Source organism: Aureobasidium subglaciale, assembly GCF_000721755.1.
Source record: "Aureobasidium subglaciale EXF-2481 unplaced genomic scaffold scaffold_23, whole genome shotgun sequence".
NCBI classification, from domain to species: domain Eukaryota; kingdom Fungi; phylum Ascomycota; class Dothideomycetes; order Dothideales; family Saccotheciaceae; genus Aureobasidium; species Aureobasidium subglaciale.
Genome location: NW_013566972.1, coordinates 1 through 26,076, shown reverse-complemented (window position 1 = coordinate 26,076; position 26,076 = coordinate 1). Strand labels below are relative to the sequence as shown.

Below are 26,076 nucleotides of genomic sequence, written 5' to 3'. Positions count from 1 at the left end.
ATGGCATCATCACTCACCGGTACTTGCTCTATGTATAGAACGAAAACATCACGTTCTGTGCCTTGCCAACATACTAATAGCAATTCAGACGCTTCGAAGTGATGCGAGTGACTCAAGTCCATGGCGGTCCAAGCTTCGCGCGGGATGGATGCTTTCGGCACTCGACCGAAACACACCAGCATGGACTAAGAATAACCAATCACATCAGTGCGGCGCTTAGCTCATGTGATGGATCACACGCTAGAGGTCCTCCCCGCGCGACGCGAAACTACAATTCGCATTCTTACTCCTGATTACTCATTTCTTCCATCTGATCAAGACATTCGACTCCACGTTCCATTCTCACTTTACTAGCTTTCCGCCCTTATAAATCCACGACACCAACAATGCTCTTTCGCTGTACCCACGCCTTGAGATCTGTAACGATGTCTTCGACTCTCGCGGGTCAATCTGGCCGCCTATATATACGTGATAAGCTACTACAGGCTCATCCCAATCGACCAGAACTTGATTTATATCGTGCATCGTAAGTCTTCGCCCTGTTTACAATCCTTATACGAACCCCTGGTGGAAGGAATGTCAAATAATGATGGATCGGTTCAGTTCTGGCAACAAACAATATGTCTTGAAACGCGTATCCCATTCAATCTTTTGCCTTCTGAAAGAAGTCAAAGAGATATTCAGTGGAAATCCTCACTTGCGACTGCACATCGATCATAACGACAAGGAGCAGATCCTCGTCTACGAGTACTTCCGAATCGATCTGCTCACGTTAGTCAAGAACTGCCCAGAAATGTCCGTTCAATCAAGAAAATCAATTCTTCAAGACGTTGGCCTAGCTCTTTATGATATGCATTCGAAGGACTGGATACACTTGGGTACGAAGCCATAAATCTTCAGCTGCTGTTTCTTGTCAGTCTCTGCTAATTACTCTGTCTAGATGTAAAACCAAATAATGTCATGGTCGAATGTGATCTAGATGGAAGGGCGTCTGTCTGGAAGCTACAAAAGGTGGCATTAGGTGACATGGATTGCGCTTTAAAGTTGGGCGACGAGAAAACTCTCGACGCCATGATCGGCAATGTCATGTGGCGTAGTCCCGAAGGGCAGATAGGCAAGGGGATTGGCAAGCCATCGGAAGTGTTTTCATTCGGACTTCTTGTAAGTCAACCACCTTCCCTGGTGCGACTTTGCTAACGCAAAATTGCTAGTGCTTCTTTGTGATCACGGGAGTCGAATGGCTTCACCCCAACTTCGACGATCTAGAGACGGACCCTGAGCCAGTGATACTGTACAAGTTACTTACAGCCTTTGGACCGCTTCCGAAGGCACTTGTATCGCATATCAATGACGAACCAGGAGGGGCACTCATGGAAGGTTTGTGGGAAGCTATCGAGGAAGAAGGACTTTACGAGCCTTTCAAGGACTGGCCACAGAACAAATTCCCGAACCTTGATCACGAGGCAAAAGGGTTGATTTTAAGGATGACAAACCTCGATCCGGCCCAAAGAGCAACGATGTCGGAAGTCATGGAGGATTCCTACTGGGACGCAGTCAGAGATCTCAGGGTTGTTGGTGCAAAGGGCAGCACAAAAGACTTTCTAGGCCAGTATCTCTAAATACACGCCTAAGAACGCCACTAAAAAGGTAACAAGAAGCAGGGTTTACTATTACTGAATGTCATGATGTTATTTGAACTATGTATAAATTCATACTATAAAGAGATGATTTATCTTTTGAACGTCCTAGTGATTTCTCTCCGCAAAGCCACGTTGGCCAAAAAGGTGATTGAGAAGGGCGTTCTCACTGTGAGCGAGTTTCTCCTGGCCCAGTATCATGACACAACCACCCAACTGAAGCACTGCTTCAACTGCCAGGCCTACGGGCATATAGGGCCCTATGGCGGTAAAGCCACAAAACGCGGAACATGCGCAGGAGACCATAACAGACGCGACTGTACGGAAGGGGATAAAACGAAGTGCGCGAACTGCAATCAGTGATAGCCGGCATGGAGTGCCGGGTGCAAGGTTCGCATGGCCGTGGAATAGCGGGCCCAGCTCGCTAGGCAACAGGCACCGCGTTGGCATCCAACGGCCACTGCTCAGAATGAAACTAACTGGCAGCTAGTCAGAAGCGACACAGAAGGAAACCTTAATGGCTTCACGCCAACACCGGTCATCCCGATGACGAAGAACCCGTAGGGAGACCCATAAGAATGAGTCAACACAGAGGACCCTATTCGATCCAATGTTCCCTCAGATACCTAGATGGGAGCACGGCGAGGTCGGTCAACAGAAACAGTCCTTGAGCCACTCAAAGAACAAATCCGCACGGCCTGGGCGGAAATCCCGAACTCGATAGCATCCCTCCTAAGTCTAAACATCGCAGGTGAATATGAAAACGTCACCCGAGACCGTCTCACCTACAATATGCGCATAGCAAGGCTCCCCCACTGGATCACAGAATTCAGTCGGTGTTTTGTGTCGGAACGAATAACTCGACTTCTTTCTGATCGCCAGAAAACCGCCGTAACTCATACTGAGACGGGAATCCCTTAGGGATCTCTCCTCTCTACGATTCTCTTCTCGTTTCTCGCTACGACGCTCCTCCGCCGATTACACCAAGGGAAGACCACGGCTGGAGGATTCGTCGACGATACACACGTCATGGCAGTCAGGCAGACAACAGAGGATTCCTGCCACGTCCCGGAGGAGGCCCACGAGTGGGCGCAAACACACGGAGCTACCTTCGGCCCAGCTCAATCTACTCTAGTCCACTTCACAAACCCTAAGCGAGCGAAGCTGCACGCGTCCCACTTGCTCTTACGTCCGTGCTTGATAGAAGATGGCCCTGGATGATGGTTAACTTCTGCCCTACAATGGATGGGCGAAAAGACCATATACAAATGGAGAAGCTTTAGAGAGGATCCGGCGTGTCACCGAAGAATACGAGTGTCCGATGTACGTCAAGATCAGCGTGATTAGAACGAGGTCAGCCTGCAGGTATAGTAGCGAAGAAGGACTATTTAATAATGTTCGCTTAACATCTTCTAGAGATGAAAGTGATAGACTAGGCGAATAAAGCCGAAGCGGTCGAGGAGAGAGCGATGAGACCTATATATACGAGATACTAAGAACGCGTATATCGCTATCAGTCTGTACAGTTACATATAAAACGTTCCTTAGACGTCGAAGATAACTAGAGAGAGCACTCTACCCCTTCTTTACGCCTTATAGACGATGAGGTCCACTAATTGCTCGCTAGACCTCTCTAGGGACTCGGACTTCGAGTATAATGTTCTTAGAGAAAAGGTTCCGGGCAGTCTACCAAATGCCGACTGACCTGGACTTTGCTCCAGAATTATAACATACTCGACTGAGGCATTCAAGCAGAAGGTGCATCAGCCAACCTATCTCCTTACAGAATTAATAAGGACGTCCTGCTTTGAATACTCCGAAGAACGTTGCTCTGAGCCCTCCTGGACCTTGATGGTCAGGTAATTGCTGGCCTGTTGCCTCGTCTCATGTTCAAGCTAAGTCTGCCGACGGCCCATTGTCCGAGAGCTCAAGATGCAGAAGATGGTCGTCCTACGGTCGCTAAAGTAAGCAGAAGACACATTGTCGTCGGAAGACCTGCTTTCGCAAAGCACTGAAGGGACAAGAAGAAGCCTGATTCTAAAGTATGCGTCAATGATCCCGAAATAGCGCGCCCCACGATTTGCACCCGATTTGCCACGAGCTTCAATGAGTTCAACGCCGCGACCACCGGTCGCTTTCGCGGAGTATTTTTAATCCGCTCAACGAAAATTTCACCGCCTTCTGCCATACACAGCGAGCACTCCTAGCCGTTAGGGTTACGCTTAGCCGGCCGAGGATAGGGTCGCGTTCTAAGCTTAGTATTTCTTGGTATAAATTCTTGATATATTTTTACTAAGTTTAAGTTTACTATTATTAAGCTATCTAACTACATAGTCTTGTATAATATACGTCTATAGATCATTACTTATTACGGAGTAGACTATAATCTAGTAATTAGATACTAGTATATAATATTAGAAGGTTTTATCATAGAGAATAAGAAGAGAGGATTTTTCTTTCTTTAGACGATATATTACGTACTAAGCTTCAGTTAAAATTTAGTAATAGCTCTATTTTTTAATGTGTCCGATATACCCTTTTCTTTCCTTTTCTTCCCTACCTTTCCTTAGTAGTCGTAGAGTAGTAATAGCTTATATAGAAGAGAGTGTATATGCTTTTGCCCCTAATTTCTAATCTGAAATCCCTGGCTAGAGACGAAATCGCAACGAGCGCTAACGTCAGTGTCAACCTCGGGGGCCATGTTTGTCTGATTGACTCTCATAACCATGTTCTCAGGAACCTGACCTCCAATCTGAGTACCAGCCGTCTTGAGATTGAACGCAGGCCAATATGGCTTGCTAAAGTTGCCCAAAGACATGCCGTTAGGGTCCAAGTTAATGACAAAGCTTGCGAAGTAGTCTTTCATGATTAGGGACAGTGTGGCGTTTCCAGATGCATTATTTGCCGAGGCAATGAATGGCGCGGTGGCTCCATGGAGCTCAGTGCCGGCGAAGAAGTTCATCTTCCACGTGGGCATGTAGTCGCTCACAGCGCTAATGTAGTTGGTCAAAGGGCAAATGATGATAGTATCGCTCCAGATGTCGGCCGCTTTGTAGAACGCAGAACTATTGGACAGAGATGGGATCATTGCAGCATACTGCGCGAATGAGGGAAGGCTGAAGAAGGTGTTGTCGGTCATATAAGAAGCGCCATAATTCGACACCGGGTAGAGTTGGTTGAGGCGAGTGAAGAATGAATCTTTCGCGGCAGGAAACAGACTCGTGAGTGAAGATTGAACTTGGGCGTCGGTGGTGATGGAGAAGTTCGCAAAGAAAAATCCTAAGGCAAGTATTAGTGCTCTGTAGCCTGCACGAATTGACACCAATTGCATACCTTCATGCCCGTTACGGTCTGTCATCAGCGGCACTTTTGCGAAGTGACCACGCTTCATTTCGTTCGAGGGCAAATCACGAAGGACGTGACCGTCAACGGCAGGAGTGTAGTAGAAGTCTCCATATCCGTATACGCCCTTGTTGTAACCCGCGGCCATGGAGTACATGACAGCACTATCAAGCTCCTCGGAAGATACACCTCTCAAGCATTCAAGAGAGGTGCAGTTCGTGGCGAAAAGCAACTCGTTGTACTGGTTGTCGAGGATGGTGTTGTTTCGGAAAGGAGTCATGCCAGGATACTCTACGATCGGGTCAGAATAAGTTCGGCAATGAAATTCGCAAAGCGATCTTACCGGCGATAGCGGCGCGGAAAGGTGGATTATCAACACCACCATACATGGTCACTGCCATAGGTCAGTACAGCCAATGAATCTGTCCTGGCAATACTCACTTTGCTCTATGACAGAACCTCCTCCGGCAGATCCCCCCCAGATAGTAATTTTTGAAGCATCACCGCCGAAAGCATGAATGTTGCGGCTGACCCATTCAATGGCTTCACGCTGATCAAGCAAGCCGGCATTGCCGGTGCCGTCCTCTCTGACTGCACTGCTGGCAAGGAACCCTTGGGGACCCAGGCGGTATTGTATCTGAACAGATATCATAGCTCCCTCGGAATGATTAACGAGTTCATTCCCTGGAAAGGTGGCCGCTGAACCAAGGGTGTAACCTCCACCATGAATTGAGATCAGTACTGGAAGAGATGTCGAGACTGGCGCCGAAGGGACAATGACGTCCAAAAGTAGACAATCTTCATTGCTGATGTTGTTGGCTGCGGCCGTGACAGCGCTTGCAAATATCGGAGTGCGAACAGCCCATTCGGGGCCTGACTGGTAGCATCGCGGACCCGGTGCTGTTGCATCGATTACGCTATCTGTGTAGTTGTTGCTGTGTTCAATGGGTATAGGTGCTCTCCATCTGCGCTGACCAACGGGGGCAGCGGCGTAGTAGAGACCGTAGAAATTGGTGGTCCTATCAAGCGGTTAGTTTCTAACGATCAGGTAATATGGATCTCCATGGATAAAGAACGTACCCGAGCAAAGCATCCTTTACACCTTGATACTTGGCATATCCAAGATCAACAACCGAAGCCTCAGTGATAGAAGCTAGGGCGCATGGCGCAACTAATAGCAGACCAGCAAGATGGGCGTAGGAGATATACATGATCAAGTGCGATGAAGTCGATTTGTCTGAATCGAGGAACGGCTAGATTGTTGTAGTGGGGGTTTTCCCTTATATATGTGAACGATGAATGCAAGTACATGCCTTAGCTATTATGACGCATTATCCAATCGAGAGGTTGTTTGACTCTAAGGTAAAGCTTGATACGAATACGAATACCCTACGATGGACTCCACGGGTACGAAGGTAAGTACAGAAACATAACACTCGGCTGTTCGCGTGCGGGTACGACTGCGCGGCAATCGGCTAAGCGAACGTTAAGTACGAGCACGCGATAATCAACTAAGGCGGTGACTAGCGCTAGCTGAACATGGCAACGAACGCTATCTGAACGTTGCAACGGAGAGCCATAGAAAAGGGAACAGTAATCTCAGAGGATGGGAATAGCCTAGGAAGCGCCTGGACCGGGATCCAGAATTCTCGACCATGACGGCTTCTAATTGTAACTTGCAAATCCAACCTTACCCTCAGCTAGCATAGAATATGATCTAGATTCCAATAATTCTTAGGTCTAGGCGGCATCGAGCTAACCGACCCGGATTAGCCCTATGAGCTCCTCTATCGGATCTTCCGGGAGATTCCCCATTAGATCTCCTATGAGATCCTCCGTGAGATTCCCCATTAGATCTCCTATGAGATCCTCCGTGAGATCCCCGATAAGATCTCCCGTGAGATTCCCCGGGAGAATCCCCGCTAGATCTCCCGTGATCCACCGTTGTTTGCACTATTAAATTAAGCACAAAGTTTATGTCTACCTGTTGATAGTTTTTGGGTCTACTATAGTTGTCTACTAGACACGTCATATTAAATCATCTCAGTAGTTGCAGTATTATGTTGATTATTGCGTTATTGACGTCAAAGGTCGGATTCTTAAGCACAATATTGTGCTAGAGATGTTGCTTGACCCAGCTTTATTAACTCCAGATGATCCGTTCTATCGACAAGCAGATTACGAAGAAGGTTTATTTATCGACTACAAACTCTTTCAGGCACAAAATACGACTCCTCAGTTTGCTTTTGGATACGAGCTTACCTATACAACATTTAAATACAGTTCTCTGACCTTCTGGTCTTCGAGCAATAGTTTGTCCTTCTTGCCACCTGAACACGGCTCTTATATGTCAAACCCAGCGCCTGAGGGTGGACTCGAGTCTCTTTAGGAGGAAATCGCTATCAAACCACTCTAGAGCGAGTCGTTGCTCGTAGAATCCCGCATTAGGCACGCCTCCTGCTGCCGCAAGCTTAGAACTAACCATTCAGCCCATTAACTACAAAAGTCCCGAGTTGCCGAAGGATGGAGAGCTTCGTGATTTCCCAGAAAAGGAAAAACTGTGTATGTTGAACTGTGAATGTCGAGAAACAGAGTTGGTAAGTCCAAGTGTTATATATATGTATATGTGTACCTATAAACAGATGTCGCTTCGGTTCATTTGATTACAGCGTTTCCACTGAAGCCATCGTTGAAAGCACAACCAATTTTGCCGCCACGCGGTCCCGAATGCGTACGAGTTTACGAGTACGAAGACTAAGTGCGGCTCGTGCGCTGGAAAACTCCTTCCAGAATCGAGTACAAACGCCCGGACTTTCGCCGCGGACTCTGTTGCGTTTTGACGAACTTCCGCACGTAGCTCGTTTCCCGCTGCGCATCAAAGTGATTTCTGGAACGGATTTTATCAAAAAAGCCGGACATGTCACTATGAACGAAAATTTATGCTGTTGGAGCTTGATATGCAGAGCAGGGCTTCAATAGTTGTAAGAGCAACGAGGAGCTACCGAGACCGAACTTCGAGAGGACTATATAGGCGACATCTCTTTTGATTCCCGAGATCGCACACGTGCTCAAAACTAGTAGTGGGTCAAAGTAGGGATTTGAGGCAACGCGGCGAAACTCCCGGGGAAACTGTTGCTGAGTTATTCATAGTCGTATCGATGTACGTAATAGGCAGGCTCAGCTCTTGTTATCGGGGGATAGGCACGTGGGTGACTAGGGACTTCGCATTAGCCGAGGTTGTTCCTCTAGCGCCTGTTGTGTCTACCTGCACCTGCTTGCTTTCTTGCTTGATCCACAGCGTCTCGGCCTCCTCAAGATACCAGGAAAAAGCGGCGAGTTTCTAGATCTCTCGAAGTGTAACCCTGACCTTGACACCGGTACGCCGCCATGAGTGATAAAGCCGAAGTCCGGGCCACCAAAGCGTGCGATTATTGCAGACTCCGAAAGATCAAATGCATCGCCTCTAGACATGGCACAGGTTGTGAGGCATGCTCGCTTGGCCAACTCGAATGCAGCTATCTCATGGTGAGCAAAAGACGCGGGCCAGCGCCGAAGAGGTAAGCACCATTGAGCTAGCGGTGCTCACATCATTTTTCTGACTGATATCCATGCTCAGGCGTCACATCGTCGGCGCAGCGCGTGAACCCAGGGCTGATATGTCGACTCCACAATCAAACACACGAATTGAAACCAGGCTTACGAATCGGTCATCTGTCGGCGGCTTGGATCCTGATCCACAGTCACGCTTGGTGCATCGCTTTGTCTTTTGCCCAGTCTTTGATGCCGTTATGCAAGACTATCTCAGTGTGCTCTATGCACTGATTCCAGTCGTTCACGTCCCAACATTTGTGTCGCACCTACAAGAGAGACGGCATCATCACGATCTCACCTTTCAGATGTTCTGTCTAGCCATTTCAGCATGTACATTTGGCATTCTTCCTCACAAGTTTGCAGAATACGTTGACAAAGACGCAAGCACGGGTTTCACGAATCGAAGGACAGCTATTGCCGAAATACACCATTCTATCATTACAGCACGCTCGCCGGCCTACCACGATGACTTTTCGCATGAGAAATGGGCCATCTCCTATTTATTCTCCGTCACTCACGCGCATCTAGGCCATCGTAGCAGAGCTAAGATTCAGTTTGCCGAATGCAATACGATCGTTAAGGAACTCGGACTGCAAAGGATTGCAAGCTATCACGATCTCAATCACATCGAGCGCCAGATCAGGAAAAAAGCTTTCTGGTTGAGCTTCATAGGATGGTCGTTAGTCATTGGCACTGCATGGTTATTTATGGATACGTAACTAATCTCGGACAGACATATGAACACTCGAGAGGTGGATTCGGACTTGACAGCAGATCGATCTGAGTTTGAAATAGCCGACGCTGAGCATCTCATGCCTCTAGAGGTCGACGATGAGTACATTACATGTAATCAAGTTCACCCTCAGCCTGAGGGGAAATTGTCAGTCGTTTCTGGATTCAATGCCCTTATTCACATCACCGACTGCTTGGTACCGATCTTCCCCGACAGTTCATTATCCGCTTTATCGTTCAACACCAGAGATACAAGATGTCGTGTCAACCTCGGAACGTGCAAGTGTGGGAGATACATCCACAAGGCACCTCTGTTGCCATCAGTCATGGCGAGGTTTGTCAAGGCTACTCACGTTCTGGACGACTTACCGTTACAACTAAGTTTTCGGGCTGTTCAGGACACAACTCTAGATGCTCAATTCGGATTCATGACGGCTAATATCCATGTCACTCATGTTTGGGTACGGAGCCTCTTACTTGAAAGCTTGATGACAATTAATGGCGCGACTGTTGCTACAAATTACGACGAGAGCCTCTCCCACAATCTGCTTTGGACACTACAAGAGGACATTTGTAAACAACTCACGAATGTGCTTAACGACATCCCTGAAGCAAATCTCAAACCGAATGGATACATTTTGGTAAGATCAATGCATGCCGTACCGTCAATGATTGCAGTATTGATCGTAGCTCATAGATTAGTAAAGCGAGGGTAGTCGCTGCTAGTCTGTTGGACAGCACACTTGAGAGGGATGACAAAACGCTTCACCAAGCTAGAAGGTACCTCCAGAAGTTTGCAGATGTCCTAGCACGTCTAGATGAGAGCTATCGCCACGACGAGACCTCGGATGTATGGACAAATTTTCACGCAAGATTCTAATCCGAGGTCGTCTCAGGCCTCGATGCTGTGACCCCAGATGCCCGGGAGTACGAATAAAAGGCTTTGGATTACGAAAAGTTGTGGATTTCAACCCCATCTGCGTAGATACAAAGCTGCACTTCAGAATCGACTGCACCCATAGTTTCTATGCCTCTTGCATAACAGAGTCGTAATGAGGCTGTAATGATTAGAGTCTCGCGAACTAGTTGAAGGAATGCCTGCAAGTGCTGGAAGACTTTCATATCAAGGATTAATTATGTACAAGTTGTATCGGCTCTATATTGTCTCTTATCCAGCGCAGACGATTGAATATGAAGGGATAGGCGCGAGGAAAGCCGTCAAGACGTTGGCTTTGCATAACTCCCGTCTTTCCACAGTAAGATGCGCCCAGTGGTCTTTTTTGCCACAGCCTCAGACCCGGTGATCCGTTCGCTGTACCGTCAGTGCTACATGCTTACCTAACGCGATACGCTTTGCAATCAGACCATCCCAAATCGGCCTCCGCTTTCCAACTGTTTTCTTTCCTTCCCGCCTATATATCTGAGCCACTCCAAACTTCACAACGCCATTCTTTCACTCATCAGTCTCTCGTTTGGCAATCGACAAAAGATTGTCTACATCCTACCAGCGCTCGACTCGGAACTTCATACATATACCCACTATGGCTTTAAGTAACGGAGCCATCATCGTTATCGTCATGGTCTGCTGCGGCGCATTCACCTGCTGTCTAGGAGCAGTAGGCTGGATATACAGACGACAAGACTCCGATGGACGAGGTATAAATTACGGCTGGCGACCAACCAATACTCAATCCGACTACATGCGAGATATTAGGCAGAAGAATCAAGAGGGCATGTTCCATGCTGCGCGCTACTGCGAGAGGACTTCGAATTCGCAACCTCCGAGATCGGATCTTACAAGCGACATCACGAATTTCAGTTAATGTGAGACTATCAGTCCCGTTGGTTTCCTCTTTCCTATCTATGTCCGCCTGTCTCAAGAGTAGATCGTCGGTCATGAATGTATTATACAGCTGCTAATGTTTTGGCAGATACTTGTGGCTTATCTTCACACCTCTCGATCACATCTCTTTACTGCCAACCCGCTTTCCAACCCTACTAACCATGCCTGAGAAACATGACGATCTTTGCGGATGGGAATCAGAGCTCTCGGGCAAAGTCGTTATGCCTAGCTGAACCACACGACGAGTTTCGCGATCTCGAGTCCATCTTCGATACGTCGTTGGGCCTCGCACGACTATTGTAACTCTCACCGATGAGTAAATAGTCTCTCAGCATCGCTCCAGCTATATGTCCTTGCCCACAAACTATCATCTGCCCGACGATCAGGCGATCTTGGCTGTTGGGCTTACGGTGACACCACTGTCTTCACTCAATGAACTCTCATCATCTCCATCCTTCCTACTCATCCTCTACTCCCCCCTTCGAACACCTCTATCCGAAAGGGAGAGATCAAATCGCAGATAGCCAGGCCGTCATACTAGTAAGGAATATATGCACCAGAAATTGCAGCACTACGTGCACCATTGAGTCAATCAGACACCTAACCGCGTTTGAAATCCTGTCATCGACTTGGATCAAAGGGATCGTGCCCATAACGATGGTATGCCAAGTTGGAATATATCTTGCATCTCCTAGACGTTTTTGCCGGCTAGTCGGCTGATTTTGTGATGGACATCAGATTCAAGAATCTTTCTAAGTGCTTTGGGCTGAGATTACACACCTTCTAATCAAGGGATTTACGAGTGACTAAGCTGATATATAGATTGGGCCAGTCATGTGTGCTGTTGTAGAAGTTATTGGCAATAAATCAACCCGGACAGTTTCATGGGATTGAACCTCGTAGTAAGTCGAACGATGTCCAGGCACCGAAGGTCGGACCGCATAGAACCATCTTCCTTACCAATTTTTATTACCTTGCAAGCTGGGCAGTGTCCCCTGACATCTTCCTCGAAATTCCAACGAAGCACTATAGTGCAAGATCGAGATGCCAGCTCGGAGAAGCCGAGGAGGCGCGAGAGGCGGAGTTATAGCGGGAGACGGGATGTTTGAAACGCTGTCGCAGGGTAGCGTAGACAAGCAAATCGAAGAGGACATGGTCATGAGAGGTAAAGAACATGCAGTGAAGAGAGAAACAGAAGACAGATAAGGCGGCGCAGAAGACAGTCCTCACAGACGAAGCTATGCTGACAAAGACTTTGGCTCGACATCTGACGATGTAACACCTAGGAGAGCTAGGAAACCGCCAGTTGCAACAAGAATTATGACTGGAGGACTCGAGAAAGAGGGCGCCACAAGAGTAGAGGGAGACGAGTCACAGAGTCTCGCGACTCATTCAACCTATCGTGAGAGACAGCCTATCACCAACTGGATCTTCAGCAATATCAGTAGGACCATCAATAAGGGGCGCAATGGGGAATATATCATACAAGAGAGCATCAGACATGGTCATCGTCCTTTAGGTCCTGGACATGAACGCATACTCAGAAAACGAGGCCTTGAGCAGGATCAGAAATTCAATCATAGCTGGAATCAAATCCAATGAAGGACTGGGCGCTGTAAAATTGAACCATCTTATGATAGGACACACAAATAAGGACTTTCACAAGCCTTCTTCAAGCTAGACAGAGAAGCAGGAAATACAGCAAGACTTCGCGTAGACGATTGGATCAGCATGTTCCTTAAGGGGGCAAGACTTCTTCAGCTAACAGGGTACCCAATCAAGATCAACTTTGTTCATATACGAAGGCTACTAACCAGGAAAGCGGCCGAGTCGATGACGTTGCAGTGAAAGGATTCTCAATAGAAAACAGTCCTGGAGCCAGACAAATTAGATGGCTAGACAGGCCAAAGGAGTATGCATCCTATGTATCAACGGTCACTGAACTAGCCACAAAGGAAGAGGTCAGCAAGTTGCTAAGGATGAGGAAGAAGGAAGAGAGATTGCCATGTTTGAAAGTACAGTGTAAGTCTCAATTTCCTAGGAGCAGAGGGGCCAAGATCATGCCATCAATGTCAGAGATATAGACACATTCGGAGGGACTGGATCATCGCGCTCGGGTGCTCATGGTGCACACAAGAAGGTCACAGAAATTGCTAAAGCCAAGGCAATGAACTATAAGCCTGAGAATGAAGGATTCTACGGGCCAAAGACTGGGAAAAACCATCAGAAGATCGATAAAGCACGACTAGGAAGCCACACAAGGAGGATGTATAACACTCTTAGCAGGATAACAGCGTCGATCCTGGTCCAATCACGAACGAACATATCTCGTCTAAACACACAGTCACACAAGATCAAAGTGACAGATACTGAAAAATTCGAATGTGGAGCTGTCGAGACAGTTCCATACTTCCTCTTCTGCTGTCCAAGGCGGTCGTAGCAGAGACGGGACATGGAAGTTGTCCATCGTAGCAGATACTGTGATTTCTCCTACGCCCTAGGAGGATACTCAACACATGGAGAAAACGGCTAGAAAGTTGACGGAGAAAAGGGAAATGGGCGACTCAACTTGAATACAGTAAAAGCCAGCATCGAGTTTGCAAAGGCGACGGGCAGACCTCAAAGGCAAACACAAAAAAGGAATCAGATTGACCCAGCAGCAGTCCTGGGAGATCGTCTGGCAGACTATCCAGCGGACCTTGCAATGAAGGGTGCTCAAAGACCAGACTAAAACACAACACTTTCCCATAGAAACTGCCTTCAAGCAGTATTCGGCTGAGAAGGAAGAGCACGCCATAGGGAACTGCCCTTGTGGAGGACACTGACACCTCTTTAAAAGACCAGGGAAAGGACGTGTACAATTCACACACCACAGAAGCACTTCGTAGGCTTGTCTGGGAATGGAGTGGAGTGGATTGAGGGTCCACAGAATCCCAGTACTCCAGTGGACTCCGGTGGACTCCAGTGGACTCCGGTGGACTCCAGTGGACTCCGGTGGACTCCAGCACCGGGATCCACTCCAGCCAAGATCTACTGGAGTGGAGAGGATCCGATCCTCACGCCACTCCACTTCATCCAAAGACAAGTCTGGTGCCACTTCGGACAGGCGTCTGGTGACTATCTCAATTGTGATACCATTAGGCTTCTTACTACTGAAATTGGCGCATATGATTGGCCAAAATGCGGTTAAGTTAGCGACGGCTCATACCCCTTGCGCTTAAATCGCTTGAGAACATCAGATCAGATCGTACCAGATGCTTAAGAACCAACCTCAAAGCTTTTGACGCCAAGCGCGTTTTGCAAAGCAGCCGTATCTGCTGCTTGTGCACATCAACAATTGTGTAATGACCGTCATGATTGGTTTCTCCGAGGGTTTTGCCGCATTGCATCATACCCCTCACTTTGAGTCACCCCTGATCCTTTAAGCGCGAGTGCAATCTCGAAAATCAAGAGAGCGAGAGCCTATACAGTCCTCCCGAAGTTTGGTCCGGTAGCTCCTGATCTTCCTTACGAGTCTTTCCTTTGCTAGGAGCTGCGCTCTGCATACCAAGCTTTGACGGCATGATCCTCCATCCATCGTGGCATGTCATGCCGTTTCGAGGAACAGCCACGCCTCCATTCGAAGCTAATTTTGATGCATAGCGGACGGTATGGTAGGTCGACGACTAACTACAAAATTTGTGGAAGAAGCTCGAGGGACCGAGACTGAACCTCGGAAGAAATGCTTGTGCGTACGAGCTAAGCAATTTCGTGGTAAAGAGCTCGCAAGATGAGACATTTGTAGCATGAATATCGCTCGAGTCTCTGGAGCAGATACTGACATGGGCGAGCTTAGTCCGTCTTTGCTTCCTGGGTCACTACTTGGTGCCGCGCACTCAAACACTTGTACGTACTCGAAAAAGCTGGACAGCGAGACCTGTTGTGGCTTTGACGATCGTCCTGTCAGAAACACCGTTAGTACGTAGGTAAATTCTGCTCTGACCCCGTCCTCGTATCATGGCGATGTATAGACACACGACCAAGGCATAGAGGCTCAAACGCTATGAGTCGATTAAATTGGGCTAAAACTCAATTCAACGATGCATACGACGGTCTGAGGGTGTAGGGTGTAGATACGAACCATACGAGGTGTGATGAACTATCTCTCCTGCGCCGATCTTCCGAAACCGCGGATAAGGCGGGCAATGCGGGCGAGACCAATCGTCACGTGGACATAATTCAGATCAGGGCAAGACGACGCTAGCAGAGTGCTTTTGTCTCATAATCGATGTGGAGCCGGCACTTGTTAGGGCGACAATTCCCAATATTTCTTTCCTACATATTGAATGCGATCCTCCCCCATGGAACAGTTCTGCCACTGAGATCAGCACATTCACGATGAGAGCTGTGATTGGTCTATTGTTTGGCCTTGCATGCCAGATGCTTGCTATTCCGGTATTAGGGTAATCACGACCACCTCTTTTGCGCATCCCCGTATACTGCCGAGTGCTTACACGAAACAGCAGCGACAAGTTCTACCCTCGTGCGATTGCTATTGGCAACACTACACAGAAGAAGACACAACCCTTTGTAGCGTTCACTCTCAACTCGGAAAATCCCGTAGCAACTCTTGATTACGGCCATGAGGTTGCTGGATACCCGTTCTTCTCAGTGGTCAGTCTCACCGGTAAAGTGCAGATTGAAACAAAGTTAGTCGTCTTGTGCGCAATTTTGAAGCATTAGTTGACCCTTGCCAGATACGCCGAAGATTTAGGGGACATCGACCTACCTTACTCTGATGGTCCCTTTACATATAGTCAGGGCTTGACGAACACGTACAGAGTTGAGACACTTGAGGTCAACGCCACAGGTCAGCTGAACTCGTACTTTGCTCAAGGTGGCCAACGCTGGCAAACTATCCGTTTGCTGACTCCCGGCACCGTCACTTTCAGGAATGTTGGCTTTGTGGCAACCGTTGATGTCTTGGATTACGACAGGCTGCCGGGTCGATTCTGTTCGTCAAATCCGTTGTACAATGAAATCTGGAAGCTTGGTGCCAGGGCTGCTGGTGCTGCTTGCTTCAATTCAGGTGCTTACAAGTCCGTCTGGGATGTCTCTGCTAGTAGCGGTGCGTTCATCAGAGGCTCTCGCGTTGGTCTGTCCAGCAGGGGCAATTCATTCTCGAACTATAACCTCACATTCTCTGCAAAGATCGAACGTGGTGGGCTCGGATGGGCCATGGCCTATCCCCTCCTCACCACAGCCGGAGGTATTCAGCTTAACCTAGTTGGAGATTATCCTGAGGGCACTACTTATGCCAACGTCAACCGGACGCTTCTTCCACCTAACACCGTTGTACTTGCTTATGGATTCAGCTTGGTAAACCAGACCACGCTTCCTGCATACTATCTGGATGCGTTTAGGGTCCCTTTCGATGTCAAGGAAGGACAGTGGTATTCCATCTCCGCGAAGATGTATGAAGGCAACTACCTTGCTGTATCGATCAATAAAACCAAGATATTCAATGTCACACTGGAAAATTACTACACTGGAACAGCTGGAGCTGGCACTACTGGCTCATTTGGCTTCGGTGGTTGGCAAGATCAGGCTGCTTACTTCAGGGATGTCAGAGTCACCTCAAGTAACGGCACTGTCCTCTACGCTAATACGATGACCAATACTTCAGCGATACTGCCAGAGTACGGCGTACAGTCAAACACGGCCGATGTCTGCTTAGACGGTGCCAAACGCGATCGTCTTGCTTGGCTCGGCGATTTCTACCATACAGCCGCTATTCTTGCTACATCAACATCTCGGAAGGACTACTCAGTGGGAACACTCAAGAACTTCCTTGATTGGCAACTGCCCTCTGGTCAACTGCCGTTAGACACAGCTCTTGGCTACCCTGGCTCGGCAACGACCAATTTCGCATTAATGACAGGCGATGGCCTCTCTTATCCTCTGGAAGATTATCACATCCTGGGTCTGATTGCTTTTGGCTCCCACATGCGCTATCACGATGATATCTCTTTTGCTACAGGAAGCTGGCCTCAATGGAAACTTGCTGTCAACTACCTCATTCACCAAATAGACAACTCTACAGGTCTTGTATCTCTAGGTTATACCTTCTTCGGAGACAGCGCCGGTCTAGCTGTCAATGCCGCCTCTGTACAAGCTCTGCATGAACTTACTGCTGCGGCAACCGCAGTAGGTGATACTGCTTCAGCTAGCTCCTGGAATGCAATTGCAAATCAACTGGAAGCTACTATCCAATCCAAATTCTGGCAACCCAATTTGGGTCATTTTAGCGACACACCACAAAACTGGTCCAAAATCTCCGTCCAAGGCCTTTCATTCGTGATAACTTCTGGCGTTGCAACAGCTTCGCAGGCGAACTCGTGTATGAATGCTCTGGCAGCTTTGAAGCTATCTCCTGGCTACAAAGATTCCACTGCTGTCTCCTCCAATACTGTGGCTAATATATCTCCAAACACGAATGGCTTTCTACTCTCTGCACTTGTGCAGACTAACCGTACATCCGAAATGCGTTACCTCTTTGAAAACCTTTGGGCAGCCATGATTCAAAACGATACCACTCATTCTGGCGCATCTTGGGAATATGTTGATACAAATCTCCAACCAGGACTTTCCCGCTATACCAGTCTTGCTCACCCTTGGGGCGGTGCACCAACATACATCCTCACCGAATACATTGCCGGTATCAGACCCGTTACCTACGGCTATAAGACTTGGGTTATCGCACCTGCGTATACAGGCTTTGATCTCAAGTCCGCTGCCGCTCAGGTACAGACGCCCTACGGTATGCTGAAGGTGCAGTGGAGTATAGCGTCTGGCAAGATCAAAGCCGTTATCAACGCACCCGTTGGTACTTCTGGTACCTTTTTTATCAACAGGGCTTTAGCAAACGAGACCAGGGCAAATTGTGTTGTGCAGGTTGAGGGTGGTATCTTGTCTAAGTCAATAACTCTCGATCTGTAAAGTAAGAGCATGTTGTTCCAAGCGAGGCTCCAAGTATTGCGAACAACGGAGACGATGGTTTCGATATTAGCATTGCACAACGTAACTATGCAGCTCTGACCAGCTTTAGGTTTCGCAAGAGGATAAAGCAGATGGACAGTATCTTCCTAAAATCTTGCTCACGATGCTCTATACGGCGACAATCGATGATTTTTGGGATGACAAGCATACGGCTAATATCGAGGTCGAGAATGAGGACAAGGAAAAAGACGATCTTGACCAAGAGAGCGGAGATCCAGGCGCTCTTGCTTCGCTAAGTTAGAGAAGATGTTTTTGCCAATCTCCACGCATTGCTAAGTCAGCAGAATCTCGCCTCCCTACACAGTGAGTGTTTGAAAGATTAGACCGTTAATCTGACTCTAACGGACTGCGGCAATCTTGTATACAAGAACGCGGACATCACTTAGAACACCATTGAGCCCGAGGTCCTTAGGTAGAAAGGAACGTGTGAGTGGCGTCTCCAACGCCATTTCTCAAGTTTGGTCATTGGTGCTTTCGGTAAGTTTGGTAGACAATCTTAAACGATATGACGATCGCGGCAGCATCACATTCGGTACGATGAAGACTCACAGAAATCATTTGCCGATGCGATATTGAACTATTATGCGGTTATGGCAGGAACTCACTACCTCATTCGAGACCTTCTGACCCTAGATGATCCGCCGTTAGTCCTATTTGAAGCAGTCGTGATAACACGGCTTGTACCTTCTACATATAACAAAGCGAAAACCTCAACCTGTCTTATTACAGACATCTGATAATATTGGCATCATTGCCGGTGTCGCGGCACGGAACGACATTCTTCAAAATCCACCTCATCATTTGAAGTCGAGCCGGATGTAGACTATTATCTACCTGGATTTAGGGTTGCACCTTCACTATACGGTAGCTTTAGATCATCCTCAAACAGTTCTAGATTTATTAAATCTCCTAGCAAAGTTTGATGTGATATTCATGATAAACTTTTACGTCGTTATCGGAGACGGCAGTTCAGTCCCTCCGTGATCCGGAATTATCTCCGGTGTGACACGATGGGATTCCCCGGGAACTGTTTTGGATAAGGAAGATCCAGCGGAGAATCTCCCGGGTGATCTCCCGGAAAATCTAATGGAATATCCCCTGGAAGATCTCGCGGGAGACCTCATAGGGCAAACTCGAGTCACTTGACTCGATGCCCTGGGCTAGTGGGCTAGAAATCCCCTAAAAGTATCGCAGCTACCACCACCCGAGTGAAGATTTCTATGTTCTTCATAGGGCGCTCAGTTCTGGCCAACATCTGCCTCTAGTCAAGAGGGACGTGGCGTAAATGGACTGTCCTGTTTTTAGATGCCCCGTGGAGAAGTTGCCTCCTACTCCAGACCTCCTAGACTTCTAGGGAGACTATAAAGCTCCCCCCACTTTCTGTCTCCAGAGAACATCAAGCATCTCTTATTCCAAGCAGCTGCTTTACTCCACGCTCTGTTATACCCCAAATTTTTCTTTGATGAAGATGTCTAGCATGGAACAGATGTCGGAGAAACATGAGAGCAAGCCCGTTGCGACTATGATCGAGAATGCTAGCACTCATCAGTGCGAGCGGATGCAGCACGAGGAATCTGTCAAAGACGCCATTCGTAACAACCTTGGTAGTTTGGCATGGTGTAAGAATATCTTTGGCACAACACATGCGGACAGCCTACTGATCGATTCTAGGTTGCTACACTCTTTTCACTTGCATCATGTGGGGCTACGATGGTCTTGCAGGTTCTGTAAGTATTGAAGTCGCTTCGGAAGCTTAGATGAATACTGATGGCTATCACAAGGTCGTCATCTCTTTGCCTTACTTTCGCAGGGATTTCGGAACCCCATACGGAGAGTCTTATGTCATACCGGCAAAGTGGCAACTTGCATTCACAGCGGGCACTATGATCGGTCTTGTGGGAGGCGGTCTTGCAACCGGACTTGTTGCGAGTAGATATGGAAGGCAGGTATGCATAGGGGTCGCATATCGTAAGTGGACATTTGCTTTGATCCTGATCACAAAAGACTAACAACTGGTAGTGCTCACTATTAGCGGCGTCTTTGCACAATGGTTCGCAAATGGAAGCCTTCCTCTATTTTTTATCGGCAAGATATTGACTGGACTCCCTCTCGGTGTCTTCACCAGTGTTGCTCCAGCTTACTGCTCCGAGCTTGCACCGCTTGCTCTTCGTGGTTGTGTCACCGCTGCTGTGAACTTTAGCATCGTACTCGGACAATTCTTCTGCTACTGCGCACTTCGTCAGACCCAAACAATCGCCGGACCGAACTCCTACAAGATTTTGTTCGCGGTACAGTGGGGATTCGCAGCCGTCGGTCTCGTCATCCTTCCATTCTTCCCAGAGTCTCCGTACTTCTTGATTTCGAAAGGAAAGACGGAGAAAGCCAGGAACAACATCGTCAAATTGCGTGGAGCCAACTTTGACGCCGACGGGCACATGGCCCAGATCCAGATTGACCTCACAGACAATCAGAGTCTAGAAGAAGGAGGCTTCGCTCGATGCTTCAACAAGGATAACAGGCTCCGTACCATTATCGCTTGCAGCACTTTCGCCGTTAGTGCTAGTAGTGGTGTTCTCTGGGTTGTAGGTTACCTCAGTTACTTCCTGGAACTTACTGGTTTGGACCCCAGCCAGGTCTTCGACACAGCTGTCGGAATTATTGCGCTCATGGTAGTCGGTAACATGGCGGGTTGGTATGCCATCGAAAAACTAGGAAGACGCGGTTCCTTCCTCTGGGGTGAGTGAAACGATCGGGAGTCTCGTATTTTTTTCTGACATAGGAAGGTTCAATTGTTCTTACGGTGGCGTTGTTCATGATTGGAATTCTCGGCCTCATCGAAGGGGCCGTTTGGGGACAGGTCGCGTTCGTATGTATCTGGGCCTTCGTCTATCAAGCCACCGTCGGCTCTGCCTGCTGGTCGATGGCCTCGGAGATTCCAACATCAAGCCTGCGCGCGCCAACCGTCTCTCTCGCCGTCATGACCAACGGCATTTGCAACGCTGTGTGGTCCTTCGCACTACCTTACATGATCAACCCTGATGAAGGAAACATGGGTGGTAAGATCGCCTTTGTCTACGGACCTTTGTTGCTTGTCGTGACGATCTTCATCTTCTTCTATTACCCGGAGACACGCGGGCGCACCTTCTTGGAAATTGACGAACTTTTCAGACAACGCGTCAAGCCTAGACACTTTGCAAGAACGCAGCTCGCGGTGGTTAGAGCTTGAAGTAGCATTCGCACAACGGTGTCTGTCTCGACTTCCTAGATACGCCTAAATTACTATTCTGCATCTAGCTTGCTAAGTCCCCTCCTTTGATCATCATTTCAAATGACCTTTTCACGTCTGCTTTCCACGCCGAGGTCGAGATTCTTACAAGGGATGCTCCACTAGCGACACTCCATTTCGAATTGCCTTCATTCCATTCAGAAAACTCCCTTCGTGTGAATCCGATAGAAGCAGAGGCAGTGTCCCCAGCCAGCAAATGCAGCTTCTGAAAGCCTACAAGCTTTCGTTGCGTCATTGTACCAGTCGCAGAAGCGGGATTTGTGACGAAGACTTGCAATAGCTCACTGCCGCCAACTTGTCCAACATTCTTCACGTCGATGGAAGCAGCAAATTCAGAGGACTCCGCGCCGGACGTAAATATGGCATTCGTGATCTCAAAAGTTGTGTATAAGAGACCATAGCCAAAAGGAAACAGCACTAACATTAGATTGATTGATTGATTGATTCAATTGATCAGGCTACTTGGTTCTACGGCAAACCTATAAGCCGTCTCCTATCAGTTCTTCCTTCTTTGTCCCTGTCTGTCCTTGTTCCATTCTAGCTTCCCCTTACTCGACAGCTCTCGTCTGCTACGCAAACCTGCCGGACTTGTGAAGGAAGTGGAGGACCGCCTTTACCGCCGGAAGGTTCGCCTTCCATTTTTCCTTCGGCCCGCTAACATTAGATTAATTGATTGATTGATTGATTTATTTGATTAGGCTACTTAGTTCTACGGCAAACCTATAAGCCGTCTCCTAATAGTTCTTCCTTCTTTATCCCTATCTGTCCTTGTTCTATTCTAGCTTCCCCTTACTCGACAGCTCTCGTCTGCTACGTAAACCTGCCGGACTTATAAAGGAAGTAGAGGACTGCCTTCACCGCCGGGAGGTTCGCCTTCTATTTTTCCTTCGGCCCGTCGACTGGTTGCCCGTTTCTCGGGTCTTCCTAGGGATTAAAACCCCCGAGTATATAAGAAAGGTCCCTCCACCTGTGCCTTACTACCTCGATAGCACGTTAACGATCTTCGCGCAGGAGGGGGCATTCGTATATAACGTGCTTAATAGTTTCTCGCGTGGCTCCGCATTCGCACCCTACTAAGTCTACTAGTTTCATCCGGTATAGGTCACTCTTTAGTTAGGAGTGCCCTATCCGGCATTAGGCGAGTATCGACGCTTCTTCCGCTGACAATGCGTTATACACTATCGCTATATAGGGACCTAGAAGAGCTCCGTCTAGCTTCTACGTGTATAATCCGGTATGTAGCGTGTCTCGAGGTCTTATATTCCTAGCCTGTTTCTAGGTCTCGTCTAGCTTCTTTTAAAGTGTCTTCCTAGCTACCCTTAAGGCCTAGCTAATATAAGGCGGAGGGGGCACTTAACCCTAGGTTAGATTTAGTTAGCGTAGGGTCTTAGCTTACTAAGTTAGGTAATTTGTTAACCGGCCCTAGCAACCGGCCCTATGTCGCTTAAAATCATAAGAATAACGTGTCGCATCTTCGCTCTTAACTTCTCGCACACGTAAAACTCTCTACGTAACAATCGCACTTAAGTACGACAATTATCTTTAACCATTTATACGTTACACTTATTAGGGTCTAGGGTTTAGGGTATAAAGTGGGCCGCTTAGCGAAGCGACATATAGCTATAATCTTCCGCTAGAGCACGTACGATAGCGCGTAAACGACATCTAGCTCTAATTAAAACTCTCGATCGTAGTCTACGTTAAAGGTAGCGAGTAAAGTAAAGATTATAGTCGAGAATGCCGATAACTAGTTACAGTATAAAGAGAAGTATAAGCTGCTTATCTGTAAGTATTATTAGTATACTCTATAAAATCTTAGCAATCATCTTTATATATATTATAGCGGAAGCATAAAAGAAAAATCTGCTATCGTTAAAAAGTTCGCTAGTCTATATACTCTTTAGCCGTTAGAAGTGTAATTACCGCTGCCGCTTAAGGAGCCGATCGAGTCGCTTAGCAAGCCGCGAGACGCATATATCTATAATAAAGAAGAGTATAGATTTATTACGATTAGTTAAGACGAGATCCGAAAGCACTATAATTAAATATACGAGTAGCAGTTAATAAAAGAAGATTAGGAGCATTAGCATTACGTCTACGTATAAACATTCTTTTTAAATAGTAGCCGGCAACGATACTTTACTATCGACTACGATAACCCCGACGCTATAGAAGGTATAGCTATCTTACGTAACACTTAAGAAGATGCTATTAGTATAGGACGACAGCATAATTTTAACATTTCTTATATACTAGAGGAATAGAACGTAGTAAGAATATAGTATAAGAAAGAGCTCGAGGTCGTCGACGGAAATATTATAAAGATAGATTACTCGCTATAGTCTAAGCGCACTAGATATTCGTAGCATCTCGTAGGAAGTAACTTTAAATATCTCTTATACGTAGGTCGACTTACTAATAGAGATAAACGAGAACTACAGCATATCTCGAGACTTATCGAGTCGCTAGTTAAGAAATGTGTCGCTAGTCTACCGACACTCGATTAGGAAACCTAAAGATAGCTTAGGAGCGTAAAAAGGTCTAAGCCCGATATTAGACCGCTCGCGAGGCTATAAAATCCCGATTCTTAGCTTTAATATACTAGCTACTAAAAAAGATTTATCTACTATATCTTAAGGATTATATAAAGTTAGAACGAGTATAATAGTAGAGACGCTATCCGAGTATACGAATAGGAACATAATTAGTAGAATCGAAGCTAAGGAGTATTAGATGCTAGCTCTAGTAGCGATAAGGATAATAGCGACACTAGAAGCGCCGATAATTCTAATAGTAACGATAGCTCGGATAGCAATAATTCTATTAACACCGACACACGAAACGAATAGGAATAAAGGGATAGAATAGTAGTCGACTATATAGTAGACGCTTACCGATTATTCCCGTAGATAGACGAGCAAAGAACTCTCGCTAAGGAGCTCTAGGACTCGATAGAGATGCTGTATATTAACGACGGTACGAGGATAGATACTTTACTAAAGCTTATTAAGTCTTTTATCTTTACTACTATCTAGGGAGACGTCTTTAGCAGTAGACTGCTACATTTTATAGCTATACTCTATATCGACGAGGAGATAGGTCGACTCTACGATGCTAACCGCTTTTTATTTATACTTACAGGTGTTATTTATTATACGCGAGTCTTTATAGTCGAGGTAATACTTCCGTCGGTAGAACGGGACTATTAGGGTAAGGATAATAATAAGAAATTTCTTAAGACGCGAGAGCGTTATCTAGCCGACGGTAGCTATAGTCTAATAAGCAAAATATTAAGTCTTCTAGCTTACGGCAAACTTATCGCGCGAGATTATAGAAATTAAGGCGCAGTTCTCTAGGATAGCGGTAACAAAAACGTGTTACTTTATAGCTATAAGATACCCATTACTCGGTTTAGGTTAATAGTAACTAGTATCGTAATAGACGTAGAGAACATCTTATAGAGTAAGGTTATATAGAGCAACAACGACGTAGATAGGTTTAGCATACCGTTAAACAATCTAGAAGACGATCTGACTTAGATAAAGCGTAGAGTGTTATTCTTAAATAATAGTAAGAACGGGCTCGAAGATAAGCGAGAAGTTATACTAGGCCGTATAGAGAATTATAAAAACGGACGAAAACTACGTAGTCGAACAGGAGACTAGCAGCTTCGACATATACGACGATAGCTTCGCTACGTCGATAAATTCTAGGAGCTACTACTATTATATGTATACATCACTATAGGTTAACTAGCACGAGGAACCGAAATAACAAGCGTACGATTTAAGAACGGCTTTATATAAGACCGTAATATATACATTATTTACGGACAGGTTGCTATAATTATAAGATATTATAAATCGCAGTTATAATAAGACAAACCGAAAATTATACCGCGCTTTCTCCTATATAGGGTAGTACAGCTGCTAGTCGTATATCTTACTTACGTACAGCCGTTATAAGAATATCTCTCGGTTATAAGTAAAGGCAGCGGCTGGACTAAATACATCTAGGGCGATTAGAACGGCACTTAGGAAATAGACCGCTTAACCCGGATTATCGCTCGTAAGATATAGAAGCGACTAAAGGTTAGACTAACGACGTATGACTATAGACACTTAGCTATCGTAATCGGCCGTATTACAGTTAGTAAACAATTTGCATATAGCTACGTAGATAAGATCGGGGAGGTAGAAGCCCCCGAACTAGATACGGACGACCCGCTTAAGATGTCTGCTAGCCGTAAAGGCGAGATAGGAGGTAATCGATACGGCGTCTCGGTCGATGTCGTTAAGTATATAAACGATCGATTAATTAACACGTTTAGGCCGCTTAGCGAGAAATGGCATAAGTTTCTCGGTCTAGATAGCTTTAATACGAGCAAAGGACAAAAGCACGTAAGAGAAACGTCTATGTGTATAATCTAACTANAATCCGACGAAGGAAGTAACTCAATTCCATTAAAACCCCGCCCGGCGTCGCTCGTCTTAGCACGTAGACAGGACTTAATTCCATTAAAACTTAGCACTTAATTCCTTTAAACTTAACACACTCTAATCCGGCTAAATTTCCGACAGAAAATAGAACATATTAATCCACTCGAC

The 26,076-nt window shown here is 46.8% G+C and overlaps 8 protein-coding genes across 8 annotated transcripts; 7 read left to right on the top strand and 1 right to left on the bottom strand.

Annotated features, from left to right (window-relative positions):
* Nucleotides 1-254: 254 nt before the first annotated feature.
* On the top strand, nt 255-1,747 carry AUEXF2481DRAFT_432121 (uncharacterized protein). Its single transcript, XM_013485267.1, has 4 exons — nt 255-526; nt 604-878; nt 941-1,161; nt 1,212-1,747. Exons 1-4 carry the CDS (start codon nt 387-389, stop codon nt 1,617-1,619), a joined length of 1,044 nt encoding a protein of 347 aa, XP_013340721.1. The 5' UTR covers nt 255-386; the 3' UTR covers nt 1,620-1,747.
* Nucleotides 1,748-2,276: 529 nt separating this feature from the next.
* AUEXF2481DRAFT_43223 (uncharacterized protein) lies at nt 2,277-3,146 on the top strand. Its single transcript, XM_013485205.1, has one exon. The coding sequence runs from the start codon at nt 2,667-2,669 to the stop codon at nt 2,856-2,858; it is 192 nt and encodes a 63-aa protein (XP_013340659.1). The 5' UTR covers nt 2,277-2,666; the 3' UTR covers nt 2,859-3,146.
* Nucleotides 3,147-4,103: 957 nt separating this feature from the next.
* Nucleotides 4,104-6,201, bottom strand: AUEXF2481DRAFT_82451 (uncharacterized protein). The gene is made up of 5 exons (XM_013485254.1): nt 6,060-6,201; nt 5,421-5,998; nt 5,323-5,373; nt 4,971-5,270; nt 4,104-4,916 (listed from the first exon to the last, which is right to left on the bottom strand). The coding sequence occupies exons 1-5, from the start codon at nt 6,188-6,190 to the stop codon at nt 4,261-4,263; spliced, it is 1,716 nt and encodes a 571-aa protein (XP_013340708.1). The 5' UTR covers nt 6,191-6,201; the 3' UTR covers nt 4,104-4,260.
* An 830-nt stretch (nt 6,202-7,031) lies between these two features.
* Nucleotides 7,032-7,546, top strand: AUEXF2481DRAFT_432100 (uncharacterized protein). The gene has a single exon (XM_013485266.1). It carries the CDS (start codon nt 7,102-7,104, stop codon nt 7,366-7,368), a length of 267 nt encoding a protein of 88 aa, XP_013340720.1. The 5' UTR covers nt 7,032-7,101; the 3' UTR covers nt 7,369-7,546.
* An 820-nt stretch (nt 7,547-8,366) lies between these two features.
* Nucleotides 8,367-10,182, top strand: AUEXF2481DRAFT_32332 (uncharacterized protein; the record flags this gene model as incomplete). Its single annotated transcript, XM_013485182.1, has 4 exons — nt 8,367-8,536; nt 8,596-9,249; nt 9,304-9,943; nt 10,000-10,182. 4 exons carry the CDS (start codon nt 8,367-8,369, stop codon nt 10,180-10,182), a joined length of 1,647 nt encoding a protein of 548 aa, XP_013340636.1.
* Nucleotides 10,183-10,725: 543 nt separating this feature from the next.
* On the top strand, nt 10,726-11,354 carry AUEXF2481DRAFT_432079 (uncharacterized protein). The gene is made up of 2 exons (XM_013485265.1): nt 10,726-11,143; nt 11,234-11,354. Exon 1 carries the CDS (start codon nt 10,844-10,846, stop codon nt 11,123-11,125), a length of 282 nt encoding a protein of 93 aa, XP_013340719.1. The 5' UTR covers nt 10,726-10,843; the 3' UTR covers nt 11,126-11,143; nt 11,234-11,354.
* Nucleotides 11,355-15,465: 4,111 nt separating this feature from the next.
* On the top strand, nt 15,466-18,617 carry AUEXF2481DRAFT_43218 (glycoside hydrolase family 78 protein). Its single transcript, XM_013485204.1, has 3 exons — nt 15,466-15,587; nt 15,648-15,833; nt 15,882-18,617. Exons 1-3 carry the CDS (start codon nt 15,523-15,525, stop codon nt 18,121-18,123), a joined length of 2,493 nt encoding a protein of 830 aa, XP_013340658.1. The 5' UTR covers nt 15,466-15,522; the 3' UTR covers nt 18,124-18,617.
* Nucleotides 18,618-19,565: 948 nt separating this feature from the next.
* Nucleotides 19,566-21,489, top strand: AUEXF2481DRAFT_100786 (uncharacterized protein). Its single transcript, XM_013485264.1, has 5 exons — nt 19,566-19,802; nt 19,855-19,910; nt 19,965-20,151; nt 20,203-20,919; nt 20,967-21,489. Exons 1-5 carry the CDS (start codon nt 19,646-19,648, stop codon nt 21,407-21,409), a joined length of 1,560 nt encoding a protein of 519 aa, XP_013340718.1. The 5' UTR covers nt 19,566-19,645; the 3' UTR covers nt 21,410-21,489.
* The last annotated feature ends 4,587 nt before the right edge of the window (nt 21,490-26,076 follow it).

Excerpts from the sequence above, each read along its gene's own strand:
- AUEXF2481DRAFT_432121 (XM_013485267.1), top strand. The coding sequence starts at position 387 with ATGCTCTTTCGCTGTACCCACGCCTTGAGATCTGTAACGATGTCTTCG. Across the intron at positions 527-603 it reads CTTGATTTATATCGTGCATC|TTCTGGCAACAAACAATATG; the intron begins GTAAGTCTTCGC and ends GGATCGGTTCAG. Across the intron at positions 879-940 it reads GAAGGACTGGATACACTTGG|ATGTAAAACCAAATAATGTC; the intron begins GTACGAAGCCAT and ends TACTCTGTCTAG.
- AUEXF2481DRAFT_432079 (XM_013485265.1), top strand. The coding sequence starts at position 10,844 with ATGGCTTTAAGTAACGGAGCCATCATCGTTATCGTCATGGTCTGCTGC.
- AUEXF2481DRAFT_100786 (XM_013485264.1), top strand. The coding sequence starts at position 19,646 with ATGAAGATGTCTAGCATGGAACAGATGTCGGAGAAACATGAGAGCAAG. Across the intron at positions 19,803-19,854 it reads CCTTGGTAGTTTGGCATGGT|GTTGCTACACTCTTTTCACT; the intron begins GTAAGAATATCT and ends GATCGATTCTAG. Across the intron at positions 20,920-20,966 it reads ACGCGGTTCCTTCCTCTGGG|GTTCAATTGTTCTTACGGTG; the intron begins GTGAGTGAAACG and ends TGACATAGGAAG.
- AUEXF2481DRAFT_43218 (XM_013485204.1), top strand. The coding sequence starts at position 15,523 with ATGAGAGCTGTGATTGGTCTATTGTTTGGCCTTGCATGCCAGATGCTT. Across the intron at positions 15,588-15,647 it reads CTTGCTATTCCGGTATTAGG|CAGCGACAAGTTCTACCCTC; the intron begins GTAATCACGACC and ends TACACGAAACAG. Across the intron at positions 15,834-15,881 it reads AAAGTGCAGATTGAAACAAA|ATACGCCGAAGATTTAGGGG; the intron begins GTTAGTCGTCTT and ends GACCCTTGCCAG.
- AUEXF2481DRAFT_43223 (XM_013485205.1), top strand. The coding sequence starts at position 2,667 with ATGGCAGTCAGGCAGACAACAGAGGATTCCTGCCACGTCCCGGAGGAG.
- AUEXF2481DRAFT_82451 (XM_013485254.1), bottom strand. The coding sequence starts at position 6,190 with ATGTATATCTCCTACGCCCATCTTGCTGGTCTGCTATTAGTTGCGCCA. Across the intron at positions 5,999-6,059 it reads GTAAAGGATGCTTTGCTCGG|GACCACCAATTTCTACGGTC; the intron begins GTACGTTCTTTA and ends ACCGCTTGATAG. Across the intron at positions 5,271-5,322 it reads TTTCCGCGCCGCTATCGCCG|AGTATCCTGGCATGACTCCT; the intron begins GTAAGATCGCTT and ends ACCCGATCGTAG.
- AUEXF2481DRAFT_432100 (XM_013485266.1), top strand. The coding sequence starts at position 7,102 with ATGTTGCTTGACCCAGCTTTATTAACTCCAGATGATCCGTTCTATCGA.